Raw genomic sequence first — 14,993 nt, 5'->3', positions numbered from 1 at the left:
GGAGGATATATACAGGGGGGTACCGGTACAGAGTCAATGTGGAGGATAGATACAGGGGGTACCGGTACAGAGTCAATGTGGAGGCTATATACAGGGGGGTACCGGTACAGAGTCAATGTGGAGGCTATATACAGGGGGTACCGGTACAGAGTCAATGTGGAGGATATATACAGGGGGGTACCGGTACAGAGTCAATGTGGAGGCTATATACAGGGGGTACCGGTACAGAGTCAATTTGGAGGATATATACAGGGGGGTACCGGTACAGAGTCAATGTGGAGGCTATATACAGGGTGTTACGGTACAGAGTCAATGTGGAGGCTATATACAGGAGGTACCGGTACAGAGTCAATGTGGAGGCTATATACAGGGGGGTACCGGTACAGAGTCACTGTGGAGACTATATACAGGGTGTTACGGTACAGAGTCAATGTGGAGGCTATATACAGGAGGTACCGGTACAGAGTCAATGTGCAGGTAGTATTGACTATATGTCTGTAACCTGATTCATTCTAGGACTGATGTGTGCCATTGTTTCCTACAGCTACGTCTGGAGGCTCTACACCAGATCGTGGTGCTGATCTCTGGGATGGAGGAGAAGAGTAGCCAGGCTGCAGGAGGTGGGGGGAGCGGACCAGGAGGTCGACCCAGCCCCAGCGCTGCCTTCCAGTCCTCCTCTCTCCTGACCTCCGTCAGGTTACAGTTCCTGGCTGGATGTTTCGGTCTAGGGACTGTGGGCACCGGGGGACTGAAGGGAGAGAATGTCCAGCTACATCACTACCAGGTACGGGGGGGACTAGGGAGAGAGTGTCCAGCTACATCACTACCAGGTACGGGGGGGACTAGGGAGAGAATGTCCAGCTACATCACTACCAGGTACAGGGGGGACTAGGGAGAGAATGTCCAGCTACATCACTACCAGGTACGGGGGGGACTAGGGAGAGAATGTCCAGCTACATCACTACCAGGTACGGGGGGGACTAGGGAGAGAATGTCCAGCTAATCTCATAATGATGTTGTGTTGGTTCAGGACAGGGTCTGTCTGTCTGTCTGTCTGTCTGTCTGTCTGTCTGTCTGTCTGTCTGTCTGTCTGTCTGTCTGTCTGTCTGTCTGTCTGTCTGTCTGTCTGTCTGTCTGTCTGTCTGTCTGTCTGTCTGTCTGTCTGTCTGTCTGTCTGTCTGTCTCATAATGATGTTGTGTTGGTTCAGGACAGGATGTGTCTGTCTCATAATGATGTTGTGTTGGTTCAGGACAGGATGTGTCTGTCTGTCTGTCTGTCTGTCTGTCTGTCTGTCTGTCTGTCTGTCTGTCTCTGTCTGTCTGTCTGTCTGTCTGTCTGTCTGTCTGTCTGTCTCATAATGATGTTGTGTTGGTTCAGGACAGGGTCTGTCTGTCTGTCTGTCTGTCTGTCTGTCTGTCTGTCTGTCTCATAATGATGTTGTGTTGGTTCAGGACAGGATGTGTCTGTCTGTCTCATAATGATGTTGTGTTGGTTCAGGACAGGATGTGTCTGTCTGTCTCATAATGATGTTGTGTTGGTTCAGGACAGGATGTGTCTGTCTGTCTGTCTCATAATGATGTTGTGTTGGTTCAGGACAGGATGTGTCTGTCTCATAATGATGTTGTGTTGGTTCAGGACAGGATGTGTCTGTCTCATAATGATGTTGTGTTGGTTCAGGACGGTGTTAAAGCAGCCAAGCGGAGTCTGCAGATGGACATCCAGACAGCCGTACATAAGATATACCAACAGCTGTCTGTCACTCTGGAGAGAGCCCTGCAGGCCAACAAACATCACATAGGTGAACATCACGTTATTACAAAGCAGGGTTCTTCTATACAGGTCCTGGAGAACAACTGTGTGTGCAGGCTTTTGGTCCAGCCCTGCAGTAACACAGCAAGTCTGCGCAACCAGTAGTTTTTCAGGACGTAGTTGGAGACCACCGATATAAAGTAACTCCCCTTCCTCGTCTGCCTCTCACCGTCTCCCTCTCTCTCCCCCTCCCAATGTGGGAAGACACATTTCTGTTGATTACATTCAGTTGGACAACTGACTAGGTTTCCCCCTTTTCCCTTTCCCTCTTTCCAGAGGCCCAGCAGCGCCTCCTGCTGGTGACAGTGTTTGCCCTGAGCGTGCGTTACCAGTCTGTGGACGTGTCCCTGGCCATATCCAGTGGCCTCCTCAATGTGCTGTCACAGCTGTGTGGTACAGAAACCCTGCTGGGACAACCACTCCAGCTGCTACAGAAACCAGGGGTGTCCCAGCTCAGCACTGCCCTGAAGGTAGCCTCCACACGACTACTGCAGATACTGGCCATCAGCACTGGGTAAGACAGGGCTCTCTGCACTAACACACTGTTAATATATGTTACATATTTGTGTCGTCAGATGTGTCGTATCTGGTTTATCTTTAGGGCTGGTTTCCCGGGTCCGGATCAAGCCTATTGGTGGACTAAAAAGGACTTTCAATAGAGATTGTCCTTCGAGCATGATTCTTAGTCCAGTATTAGGCACAATCATGAAACCCTACCCAGAAAGATTGTTGTTACATGTTTGTGTATCTACAAGCTTTCTGTGCTGTGTGACTTGACTTCTCTCTGTGTCTCCAGGACGTATGCAGACAAGCTAGGACCCAAGGTGGTTCAGTCCCTGTTGGACTTGCTGTGTAGCCAGCTGAAGAACCTTCTCTCCCAGGCAGGAGTCAGCCTGCTCACTGCCTCCCCAGGGAAGAACCAGGAGAACCAGGACAGGAAGTCTGAGGATGGAGCTGACCCAGAGAAGACAGACTTTAGAGGTAGGAGAGGACTGGGTGTCATGCAGCATGACTGGAAGTCGATTTGGATCAAATAATAGTGTTATTTGAATGATGATTTATATATATTAGGAGGAGGATTGTCTGCCAGGATGGGTGTAATAGTGATGGAAAGGTTACTAGTGATTTGACTGACTAGAATCGCTTGATTGGCTTGATCGTTTTTTTAAAATAGATTTTTGGGGAACTTCTTAAGTATTGTCAATACAGATAATAGTGGTGAAGTGGCATAAAGATGACAAGAAGTATTGTCAATACAGATGGTAGTGGTGAAGTTGCATAAAGATGACAAGAAGTATTGTCAATACAGATGGTAGTGGTGAAGATGCATAAAGATGACAAGAAGTATTGTCAATACAGATAATAGTGGTGAAGATGCATAAAGATGACAAGAAGTATTGTCAATACAGATGGTAGTGGTGAAGTTGCATAAAGAATGCAGGAAGTATTGTCAATACAGATAATAGTGGTGAAGATGCATAAAGATGACAAGAAGTATTGTCAATACAGATGGTAGTGGTGAAGTTGCATAAAGATGGCAGGAAGTATTGTCAATACAGATAATAGTGGTGAAGATGCATAAAGATGACAAGAAGTATTGTCAATACAGACAATAGTGGTGAAGATGCATAAAGATGACAAGAAGTATTGTCAATACAGATGGTAGTGGTGAAGTTGCATAAAGATGGCAGGAAGTATTGTCAATACAGATAATAGTGGTGAAGATGCATAAAGATGACAAGAAGTATTGTCAATACAGATGGTAGTGGTGAAGTGGCATAAAGATGGCAAGAAGTATTGTCAATAGAGATGGTAGTGGTGAAGTGGCATAAAGATGGCAGGAAGTATTGTCAATACAGATGGTAGTGGTGAAGATGCATAAAGATGGCAGGATTCAGACATGACGTCATTGTTTTGAAACAGCACCCTGTAGAACTTCACTCTGTAATATGTTGTTGTTGTTGTGTTCCATAGTGTTGGAGTAGAAACAGCACCCTATAGAACTTCACTCTGTAATATGTTGTTGTTGTTGTGTTCCATAGTGTTGGAGTAGAAACAGCACCCTATAGAACTTCACTCTGTAATATGTTGTTGTTGTTGTGTTCCATAGTGTTGGAGTAGAAACAGCACCCTGTAGAACTTCACTCTGTAATATGTTGTTGTTGTGTTCCATAGTGTTGGAGTGGAAACAGCACCCTATAGAACTTCACTCTGTAATATGTTGTTGTTGTGTTCCATAGTGTTGGAGTGGAAACAGCACCCTATAGAACTTCACTCTGTAATATGTTGTTGTTGTTGTGTTCCATAGTGTTGGAGTGGAAACAGCACCCTGAAGAACTTCACTCTGTAATATGTTGTTGTTGTTGCTGTTGTGTTCCATATAGTTGGAGTGGAAACAGCACCCTATAGAACTTCACTCTGTAATATGTTGTTGTTGTTGCTGTGTTCCATAGTGTTGGAGTGGAAACAGCACCCTGAAGAACTTCACTCTGTAATATGTTGTTGTTGTTGCTGTTGTGTTCCATATAGTTGGAGTGGAAACAGCACCCTATAGAACTTCACTCTGTAATATGTTGTTGTTGTTGTTGTGTTCCATAGTGTTGGAGTGGAAACAGCACCCTGAAGAACTTCACTCTGTAATATGTTGTTCTTGTTGCTGTTGTGTTCCATAGAGTTGGAGTGGAAACAGCACCCTATAGAACTTCATTCTGTAATATGTTGTTGTTGTTGTGTTCCAGAGTTGGAGTGGAAACAACACCCTATAGAACTTCACTCTGTAATATGTTGTTGTTGTTGTGTTCCATAGTGTTGGAGTGGAAACAGCACCCTGTAGAACTTCACTCTGTAATATGTTGTTGTTGTGTTCCATGGTGTTGGAGTGGAAACAGCACCCTGTAGAACTTCACTCTGTAATATGTTGTTGTTGTGTTCCATAGTGTTGGAGTGGAAACAGCACCCTATAGAACTTCACTCTGTAATATGTTGTTGTTGTTGTTGTTGTGTTCCATAGTGTTGGAGTGGAAACAGCACCCTGTAGAACTTCACTCTGTAATATGTTGTTGTTGTGTTCCATGGTGTTGGAGTGGAAACAGCACCCTATAGAACTTCACTCTGTAATATGTTGTTGTTGTTGTGTTCCATAGTGTTGGAGTGGAAACAGCACCCTGTAGAACTTCACTCTGTAATATGTTGTTGTTGTGTTCCATAGTGTTGGAGTGGAAACAGCACCCTGTAGAACTTCACTCTGTAATATGTTGTTGTTGTGTTCCATAGTGTTGGAGTGGAAACAGCACCCTATAGAACTTCACTCTGTAATATGTTGTTGTTGTTGATGTGTTCCATAGCATTGGTACGTAAGCAGCACACAGCAGAGCTTCACCTGGGAGACTTCCTGGTGTTCCTGAGACGAGTCGTCTCCTCCAAGGCCATCCAATCCAAGATGTCTTCTCCAAAGTGGACAGAGGTGCTGCTCAACATCGCTGCACAGAAATGCTGCTCAGGTACTGTCCAATAAACTGTATTTGTACATTAAAATGCATTATGAAACTCACTAGTCTGTACTTGTAAGTTTAGATGTTTCTTTACATAGACTTAAAATAGGCTAGATATGAACCAGCACCTCCAACCATTTAATATAAATCCTGACCAACGTCAGGTCAGAAGTAAGGACTTACATTGCACAAGGCCTCCATTTTCATCAGTGTCTTCCTTTCAATATGTTATTTGTCAAAGATCAGGTCAAACAGATGGTTTATTTTAATAATGTCTTAGCCCATTCATTAAACGCTTTTTAACTTTCAAACTCACACGATTGCCTGGCTTTTGGATTTGTTAATGTCGCTTAGCACCTATTTGCATAGATCTTTCCTTTTTGCTTTTCAATGACAAGTGTTATTGTTGTTTGTCTGTAGGAGTCCCTCTGGTGGGCAACCTGAGAACTCGTCTCCTGGCCCTTCATGTTCTGGAGGCTGTGCTGCCTGCCTGTGAGGCCAGTGTAGAGAACGACCAGATTACACAGGTACTGGAGCTGTATGCAGTGTGAAGTCTCTCAAAATTCACCCACTCAGTCACTAGTGAGGTCCCAATAAGAGAATTTGATGATGTAGCTGGTAAAAGGTGTGGTCCTCCTCTAGGTGGTGGAGCGTCTCTTCTCGCTGCTGGCTGACTGTATGTGGGAAGCTCCCATCGCCCAGGCCAAGCACACCATCCAGATGAAAGAGAAAGAGCAGGAGCTTAAACGACAGGTGCAGGACAACTCATAATGCACTCTATATCGCCTCATGTTGCACTCTATATCGCCTCATGTTGCACTCTATATCGCCTCATAATGCACTCTATATCGCCTCATGTTGCACTCTATATCGCCTCATAATGCACTCTATATCGCCTCATAATGCACTCTATATCGCCTCATAATGCACTCTTTATCGCCTCATAATGCACTCTATATCGCCTCATAATGCACTCTATATCGCCTCATAATGCACTCTTTATCGCCTCATAATGCACTCTATATCGCCTCATAATGCACTCTATATCGCCTCATAATGCACTCTGTATCGCCTCATAATGCACTCTGTATCGCCTCATAATGCACTCTGTATCGCCTCATAATGCACTCTATATCGCCTCATAATGCACTCTGTATCGCCTCATAATGCACTCTGTATCGCCTCATGTTGCACTCTATATCGCCTCATAATGCACTCTATATCGCCTCATGTTGCACTCTATATCGCCTCATAATGCACTCTATATCGCCTCATGTTGCACTCTATATCGCCTCATAATGCACTCTATATCGCCTCATGTTGCACTCTATATCGCCTCATAATGCACTCTATATCGCCTCATAATGCACTCTATATCGCCTCATAATGCACTCTTTATCGCCTCATAATGCACTCTATATCGCCTCATAATGCACTCTGTATCGCCTCATAATGCACTCTGTATCGCCTCATAATGCACTCTGTATCGCCTCATAATGCACTCTGTATCGCCTCATAATGCACTCTGTATCGCCTCATAATGCACTCTGTATCGCCTCATAATGCACTCTATATCGCCTCATAATGCACTCTGTATCGCCTCATAATGCACTCTGTATCGCCTCATAATGCACTCTATCGCCTCATAATGCACTCTATCGCCTCATAATGCACTCCGTATCGCCTCATAATGCACTCCGTATCGCCTCATAATGCACTCTATAATGCACTCTATATCGCCTCATAATGCACTCTATATCGCCTCATAATGCACTCTATATCGCCTCATAATGCACTCTGTATCGCCTCATAATGCACTCTGTATCGCCTCATAATGCACTCTGTATCGCCTCATAATGCACTCTATATCGCCTCATAATGCACTCTATATCGCCTCATAATGCACTCTATAATGCACTCTATATCGCCTCATAATGCACTCTATATCGCCTCATAATGCACTCTATATCGCCTCATAATGCACTCTGTATCGCCTCATAATGCACTCTGTATCGCCTCATAATGCACTCTATCGCCTCATAATGCACTCTATATCGCCTCATAATGCACTCTGTATCGCCTCATAATGCACTCTGTATCGCCTCATAATGCACTCTGTATCGCCTCATAATGCACTCTGTATCGCCTCATAATGCACTCTATCGCCTCATAATGCACTCTATATCGCCTCATAATGCACTCTATATCGCCTCATAATGCACTCTGTATCGCCTCATAATGCACTCTGTATCGCCTCATAATGCACTCTGTATCGCCTCATAATGCACTCTGTATCGCCTCATAATGCACTCTGTATCGCCTCATAATGCACTCTGTATCGCCTCATAATGCACTCTGTATCGCCTCATAATGCACTCTGTATCGCCTCATAATGCACTCTGTATCGCCTCATAATGCACTCTGTATCGCCTCATAATGCACTCTATCGCCTCATAATGCACTCTATCGCCTCATAATGCACTCTGTATCGCCTCATAATGCACTCTGTATCGCCTCATAATGCACTCTGTATCGCCTCATAATGCACTCTGTATCGCCTCATAATGCACTCTGTATCGCCTCATAATGCACTCTGTATCGCCTCATAATGCACTCTATCGCCTCATAATGCACTCTGTATCGCCTCATAATGCACTCTGTATCGCCTCATAATGCACTCTGTATCGCCTCATAATGCACTCTGTATCGCCTCATAATGCACTCTGTATCGCCTCATAATGCACTCTGTATCGCCTCATAATGCACTCTGTATCGCCTCATAATGCACTCTATATCGCCTCATAATGCACTCTATCGCCTCATAATGCACTCTGTATCGCCTCATAATGCACTCTGTATCGCCTCATAATGCACTCTGTATCGCCTCATAATGCACTCTATCGCCTCATAATGCACTCTATCGCCTCATAATGCACTCTGTATCGCCTCATAATGCACTCTGTATCGCCTCATAATGCACTCTATCGCCTCATAATGCACTCTATCGCCTCATAATGCACTCTATATCGCTTCTTATTATTATTCTTTCTTATTTTTCTTTCTTCTTCTTTATTTTACTTTCTATTTCTTCTTCTTTTGTATTCTTTTTTTCTTGCTTTTTCTTTACTTTTTCTTTTTTCTTTCTTTTTCTTTTTTCTTTTTTTTCTTTCTCTTTCTTTTCCTTTCTTCCTTTCTTTCTTTTTCAATTCTTTCTTTTTATTTCTTCTTCTTTTTCATTCTTTCTTTCTTTTTATTTCATTCTTTCTTTCTTCTTCTTTTTCTTTCTTTTTCTCAGACTTTTTCTTATTATTATTTTTTTCTTCTTTGTCTTCTTCTCTGTGAATTAACTGGCTCGCAATCTGACTAACTGATTCATCCATCTGTCCCCAGGGTGAGGAGGAGGATGAGAACCTTCCTATCCAGGAGGTGTCGTTTGACCCGGAGAAGACTCAGTGTTGTGTGGTGGAGAATGGCCAGGGTCTGACCCACGGCAGCGGGGGGAAGGGATATGGACTGGCCTCTACCGGCATCTCCTCTGGGTGCTACCAGTGGAAGGTACAGTACATCTCCTCTGGGTGCTACCAGTGGAAGGTACAGTACATCTCCTCTGGGTGCTACCAGTGGCATGTGAAAACACGCCTACTGTCCCGTTGCTAATGTTTGAGGGGAAATGGCATGTGAAAACACACCTACTGTCCCGTTGCTAACGTTTGATGGGAAATGGCATGTGAAAACACGCCTACAGTCCCATTGCTAACGTTTGAGGGGAAATGGCATGTGAAAACACGCCTACTGTCCCGTTGCTAACGTTTGAGGGGAAATGGCATGTGAAAACACGCCTACTGTCCCGTTGCTAATGTTTGAGGGGAAATGGCATGTGAAAACACGCCTACTGTCCCGTTGCTAATGTTTGAGGGGAAATGGCATGTGAAAACACACCTACTGTCCCGTTGCTAATGTTTGAGGGGAAATGGCATGTGAAAACACGCCTACTGTCCCGTTGCTAATGTTTGAGGGGAAATGGCATGTGAAAACACACCTACTGTCCCGTTGCTAATGTTTGAGGGGAAATGGCATGTGAAAACACGCCTACTGTCCCGTTGCTAATGTTTGAGGGGAAATGGCATGTGAAAACACACCTACTGTCCCATTGCTAACGTTTGAGGGGAAATGGCATGTGAAAACACGCCTACTGTCCCGTTGCTAACGTTTGAGGGGAAATGGCATGTGAAAACACGCCTACTGTCCCGTTGCTAACGTTTGAGGGGAAATGGCATGTGAAAACACGCCTACTGTCCCGTTGCTAATGTTTGAGGGGAAATGGCATGTGAAAACACGCCTACTGTCCCGTTGCTAATGTTTGAGGGGAAATGGCATGTGAAAACACACCTACTGTCCCGTTGCTAACGTTTGATGGGAAATGGCATGTGAAAACACGCCTACAGTCCCGTTGCTAACGTTTGAGGGGAAATGGCATGTGAAAACACGCCTACTGTCCCGTTGCTAACGTTTGAGGGGAAATGGCATGTGAAAACATGCCTACTGACCCGTTGCTAACGTTTGAGGGGAAATGGCATGTGAAAACACGCCTACTGCCCCGTTGCTAACGTTTGAGGGGAAATGGCATGTGAAAACACGCCTACTGTCCCGTTGCTAACGTTTGAGGGGAAATGGCATGTGTCAGCCGTCAGAAGAGCATACGTCCTGCTTGTCATCCAGCCTCTGTGGTGTGTGTGTGTGTGTGTGTGTGTGTGTGTGTGTGTGTGTGTGTGTGTGTGTGTGTGTGTGTGTGTGGTGTGTGTGTGTGTGTGTGTGTGGTGTGTGTGTGTGTGTGTGTGTGTGTGTGTGTGTGTGTGTGTCAGTCACCAGATCTGAACCCAACTGAACACTTATGGGAGATTCTGGAGTGGAGCCTGAGACAGCGTTTTCCACCACCATCAACAAAACACCAAATGATGGAGTTTCTGGTGGAAGACTGGTGTCACATCCCTCCAATAGAGTTCCAGACACTTGTAGAATCTATGACAAGGTGTATTGAAGCCGTTCTGACTGGTGGAGACCCAACGCCCCATTAGCACACTTTATGTTGGTGTTTCCTGTATTTTAGCAGTTACCTGTAGCCGCTGTGTCTTCATTAATGAGCTCCCCTGCTGCTGCGCCACGTCCCTTATGTAATGTGTTTCCTGTATCTCATAACATTGTGTCTGTTTGTTTGTACCTGTAGTTCTACATTGTGAAGGAGAACCGTGGGAACGAGGGGACGTGTGTCGGGGTGTCTCGTTGGCCTGTCCATGACTTCAACCACCGCACCACGTCAGACATGTGGCTGTACCGGGCCTACAGCGGGAACCTGTACCACAACGGAGAGCAGACCCTCACCCTCTCCTCCTTCACCCAGGGAGACTACATCACCTGTGTGTTGGACATGGAGGCACGCACCATCTCCTTCGGGAAGAACGGAGAGGTCAGAAGATAAAGCTACTGTCAGTTGGCCTTTTCCCTCTGTTCTGAGATGCTTTTCACCGTGACTGGCCCTTTGAGCCGGACTATAAACACTATAAACTCTTCCCAAAACAATTAAAACCCCATGATGTCTGATGACAAGTCATTACAGTCTCCTCACAGAGAGAGATGTATAGATGATAGATAGAGAGAGGGAGGGAGGGAGAGGGAGGGAGAGATGTATAGATGATAGATGGAGGGAGGGAGGGAGGGAGGGAGGGAGGGAGGGAGGGAGGGATGTATAGATGATGGAGGGAGGGAGGGAGAGAGGGAGGGAGAGAGGGAGGGAGGGAGGGAGGGAGAGATCAATATCTATCAGCAGGGTCCCCCCAATGACTGACAGTTTACAGTCTGAAACTTAGAGACACCAGAGTGCCCCCCCCCCTCTAGAGACACCAGAGTGCCCCCCCCTCTAGAGACACCAGAGTGCCCCCCCCCCCTCTAGAGACACCAGAGTGCCCCCCCCCCCCCCCCATCTAGAGACACCAGAGTGCCCCCCCCTCTAGAGACACCAGAATGTTTGAGACAGTCTCTGCTATGTTTACAGAAGCCTGTTATTGTTTTCCACAGGAGCCCAAGTTAGCCTTTGAGGACGTGGACGCCACAGAGCTCTACCCCTGTGTCATGTTCTACAGCAGTAACCCTGGAGAGAAGGTAAGACAACGCTGAACCTATCTAGAACCTAGTTAAACATAGAACCTAGTTAAACCTAGATCCTAGTTAAACCTAGAACCTAGTTAAACATAGAACCTAGTTAAACCTAGAACCTAGTTAAACCTAGATCCTAGTTAAACCTAGATCCTAGTTAAACCTAGAACCTAGTTAAACCTAGAACCTAGTTAAACCTAGATCCTAGTTAAACCTAGAACCTAGTTAAACCTAGAACCTAGTTAAACCTAGAACCTAGTTAAACATAGAACCTAGTTAAACCTAGAACCTAGTTAAACCTAGAACCTAATTAAACATTGAACCTAGTTAAACATTGAACCTAGTTAAACCTAGAACCTAGTTAAACCTCGGCTGTAAGGTTTGTTCAAACTACTCGTTAGATTGTTCTATCTTGCCATTGTTAGTTTTGTCGTTATTACCTTAGGCCTGTCATGTTTTTAAATTATTCAAAAACAACTTCTAACTTTATGAGAACTCAGTTGGATAAATGGATTGTTTGATGATGAGGAAGTAGAGTGTAAGGATGGGCAGGAGTAATCAAGTAATCCAACAGACATCAAAACTCTTATCTTCAACCAGAGATCACATTTTTTTTCAAATACTGTAAAACTGTTTGGTGGAATGTGCTTTGTGGCAAGTGACATTTCCCCCCCATTTAAGAAAAAGGAAAAAAATGTAATTGTCTTAAAGACGACGTTCATTTTCTTTGACTCTAGTGTTCCATTTGTAAAGGTGCATTTGCCGGGCACAACAAAAATGTTACCAAGCCAAGCATCACACAGTTCTTCTCCCTAAATTCCCTTTCACCCTCTGTCTCTTTCACTCCATTAGGTTCCGACCTCTCCCTCTACACACGCGTGCTGAGTGTGCACACAAGCCCGTTAGGCCGACACATATAAAGGACTATAAAAACATATCAGACGAATTACACATGCTACATTCCCTGACGAATGACAAATGACAAATGGAAGTAGGAAAATATGTGTTCCAACAACGAGCTGCAGTTTTGGAATAATTGCGTCCCGTCTATTTTCAGCTTTTGCTACTTTGGGAACTGCTTGTGCGCCCCCGAGTGGCGCAGCGGCCTGGTACGATTCCGGGCTGTATCACAACCGGCCGTGTTTGAGAGTCCCATAGGGTGTGGCGCACAATTGGCCCGGCGTCGTCCAGGTTAGGGTTTGGCCTAACCCACCTAAACATAGACACGTTAGTTAGCCTAGCCTATAACCCACCTAAACATAGACAGGTTAGTTAGCCTAGCCTATAACCCACCTAAACATAGACAAGTTAGTTAGCCTAGCCTATAACCCACCTAAACATAGACAAGTTCCACAGTGAAAATACGCAAAAACATTAGTAAGCCTGGGGCCTTCTCACCAAACAGATGGTGTTGTCTTGATTCATCACCTTGCACTGTTCCATGTGGAATTATTCATCCATTTAGAAAATTACAAAGAACATCCTGAATAAACTAAATCCAACATCTGTTTATCAAAAAGAAGACCGCTTTTGGTTTGTAACCTTGAATTCTTTTTATTATTTTTTTCAACTGGCCAAATTGCAGCTATCTTTCTGTCTCCAGGTAAAAATCTATGTCTCACTGCTCCCTAACTCTCTGTTCCAGGTAAAGATCTGTGTCTCACTGCTCCCTAACTCTCTGTTCCAGGTAAAGATCTGTGTCTCACTGCTGCCTAACTCTCTGTTCCAGGTAAAGATCTGTCTCACTGCTCCCTAACTCTCTGTTCCAGGTAAAGATCTGTGTCTCACTGCTGCCTAACTCTCTGTTCCAGGTAAAGATCTGTGTCTCACTGCTCCCTAACTCTCTGTTCCAGGTAAAGATCTGTGTCTCACTGCTCCCTAACTCTCTGTTCCAGGTAAAGATCTGTGTCTCACTGCTCCCTAACTCTCTGTTCCAGGTAAAGATCTGTCTCACTGCTCCCTAACTCTCTGTTCCAGGTAAAGATCTGTGTCTCACTGCTCCCTAACTCTCTGTTCCAGGTAAAGATCTGTGTCTCACTGCTCCCTAACTCTCTGTTCCAGGTAAAGATCTGTCTCACTGCTCCCTAACTCTCTGTTCCAGGTAAAGATCTGTGTCTCACTGCTCCCTAACTCTCTGTTCCAGGTAAAGATCGGTGTCTCACTGCTCCCTAACTCTCTGTTCCAGGTAAAGATCGGTGTCTCACTGCTCCCTATCTTTCTGTCTCCAGGTAAAAATCTATGTCTCACTGCTCCCTAACTCTCTGTTCCAGGTAAAGATCTGTGTCTCACTGCTCCCTAACTCTCTGTTCCAGGTAAAGATCTGTGTCTCACTGCTCCCTAACTCTCTGTTCCAGGTAAAGATCTGTGTCTCACTGCTCCCTAACTCTCTGTTCCAGGTAAAGATCTGTGTCTCACTGCTCCCTAACTCTCTGTTCCAGGTAAAGATCTCTCTCACTGCTCCCTAACTCTCTGTTCCAGGTAAAGATCGGTGTCTCACTGCTCCCTAACTCTCTGTTCCAGGTAAAGATCGGTGTCTCACTGCTCCCTAACTCTCTGTTCCAGGTAAAGATCTGTCTCACTGCTCCCTAACTCTCTGTTCCAGGTAAAGATCGGTGTCTCACTGCTCCCTAACTCTCTGTTCCAGGTAAAGATCGGTGTCTCACTGCTCCCTAACTCTCTGTTCCAGGTAAAGATCTGTGTCTCACTGCTCCCTAACTCTCTGTTCCAGGTAAAGATCTGTCTCACTGCTCCCTAACTCTCTGTTCCAGGTAAAGATCTGTGTCTCACTGCTCCCTAACTCTCTGTTCCAGGTAAAGATCTGTCTCACTGCTCCCTAACTCTCTGTTCCAGGTAAAGATATGTGTCTCACTGCTCCCTAACTCTCTGTTCCAGGTAAAGATCTGTCTCACTGCTCCCTAACTCTCTGTTCCAGGTAAAGATCGGTGTCTCACTGCTCCCTAACTCTCTGTTCCAGGTAAAGATCTGTGATATGCAGATGCGGGGTACCCCTCGTGACCTCCTGCCTGGTGATCCTATCTGCAGCCCTGTGGCCACAGTCCTGGCGGAGGCCACCACACAGCTCATCAGGATCCTGCACCGCACGGACCACTGGACACACTGCATCAACAAGATCATGATGGAGAGGTTACACAAAATCAAACCCTGCTTCAGAGACTCAAACAACGGTACTGGAGGAGTAGGTGAGGGGAGAGGAGAGGAGAGGGGGGGAGAGGAGGAGAGGAGAGGGAAGAGAGGAGAGGAGAAGGGGAGGAGAGGAGGAGAAGAGAGGGGGAGAGGATAGAGGAGGAGGGGGAGAGGATAGAGGAGGAGGGGGAGAGGATGGAGGGGGAGAGGATAGGGGAGGAGGGGAGAGGAGAAGAGAGGAGGAGGGGGGAAGAGAGGTGAGGGGAGGGAGAGGGGGAAGAGAGGAGAGGGGGGAGAGAGGAGAGGAGGTGAGAGGACATTAGAGAAGGGAGGTTGAGTAGAGGAGAGAGGAGGTGAGAGGACATTAGAGAAGGGAGATTGAGGAGAGGAGAGGAGGT

General features: G+C 45.7%; 1 protein-coding gene across 15 annotated transcripts in view; it reads left to right on the top strand.

Annotated features, from left to right (window-relative positions):
* Nucleotides 1-14,993, top strand: part of LOC106576577 (putative E3 ubiquitin-protein ligase HERC1) — a 198,479-nt gene that overhangs the window by 80,877 nt on the left and 102,609 nt on the right. For 13 of the 15 annotated variants that reach the window (XM_082958015.1, XM_082958014.1, XM_082958024.1 and 10 more), the window contains 11 exons: nt 545-784; nt 1,679-1,799; nt 2,087-2,324; nt 2,607-2,791; nt 5,155-5,310; nt 5,722-5,828; nt 5,944-6,054; nt 8,692-8,856; nt 10,526-10,765; nt 11,374-11,457; nt 14,426-14,651. In XM_082958015.1, coding sequence (XP_082814141.1) covers nt 545-784; nt 1,679-1,799; nt 2,087-2,324; nt 2,607-2,791; nt 5,155-5,310; nt 5,722-5,828; nt 5,944-6,054; nt 8,692-8,856; nt 10,526-10,765; nt 11,374-11,457; nt 14,426-14,651 — 1,873 coding nt within the window. The remainder of the gene's footprint in view (nt 1-544; nt 785-1,678; nt 1,800-2,086; nt 2,325-2,606; nt 2,792-5,154; nt 5,311-5,721; nt 5,829-5,943; nt 6,055-8,691; nt 8,857-10,525; nt 10,766-11,373; nt 11,458-14,425; nt 14,652-14,993) is intronic. The other 2 variants (XM_082958018.1, XM_045689742.2) reach the window with 1 other exon arrangement.

This window comes from Salmo salar, chromosome 11 (genome assembly GCF_965601325.2).
Source record: "Salmo salar chromosome 11, fSalSal1, whole genome shotgun sequence".
Lineage (NCBI taxonomy): Eukaryota > Metazoa > Chordata > Actinopteri > Salmoniformes > Salmonidae > Salmo > Salmo salar.
The sequence above is the reverse complement of the archived record's forward strand: the minus strand, read 5'-3'. Positions and strand labels throughout refer to the sequence as shown.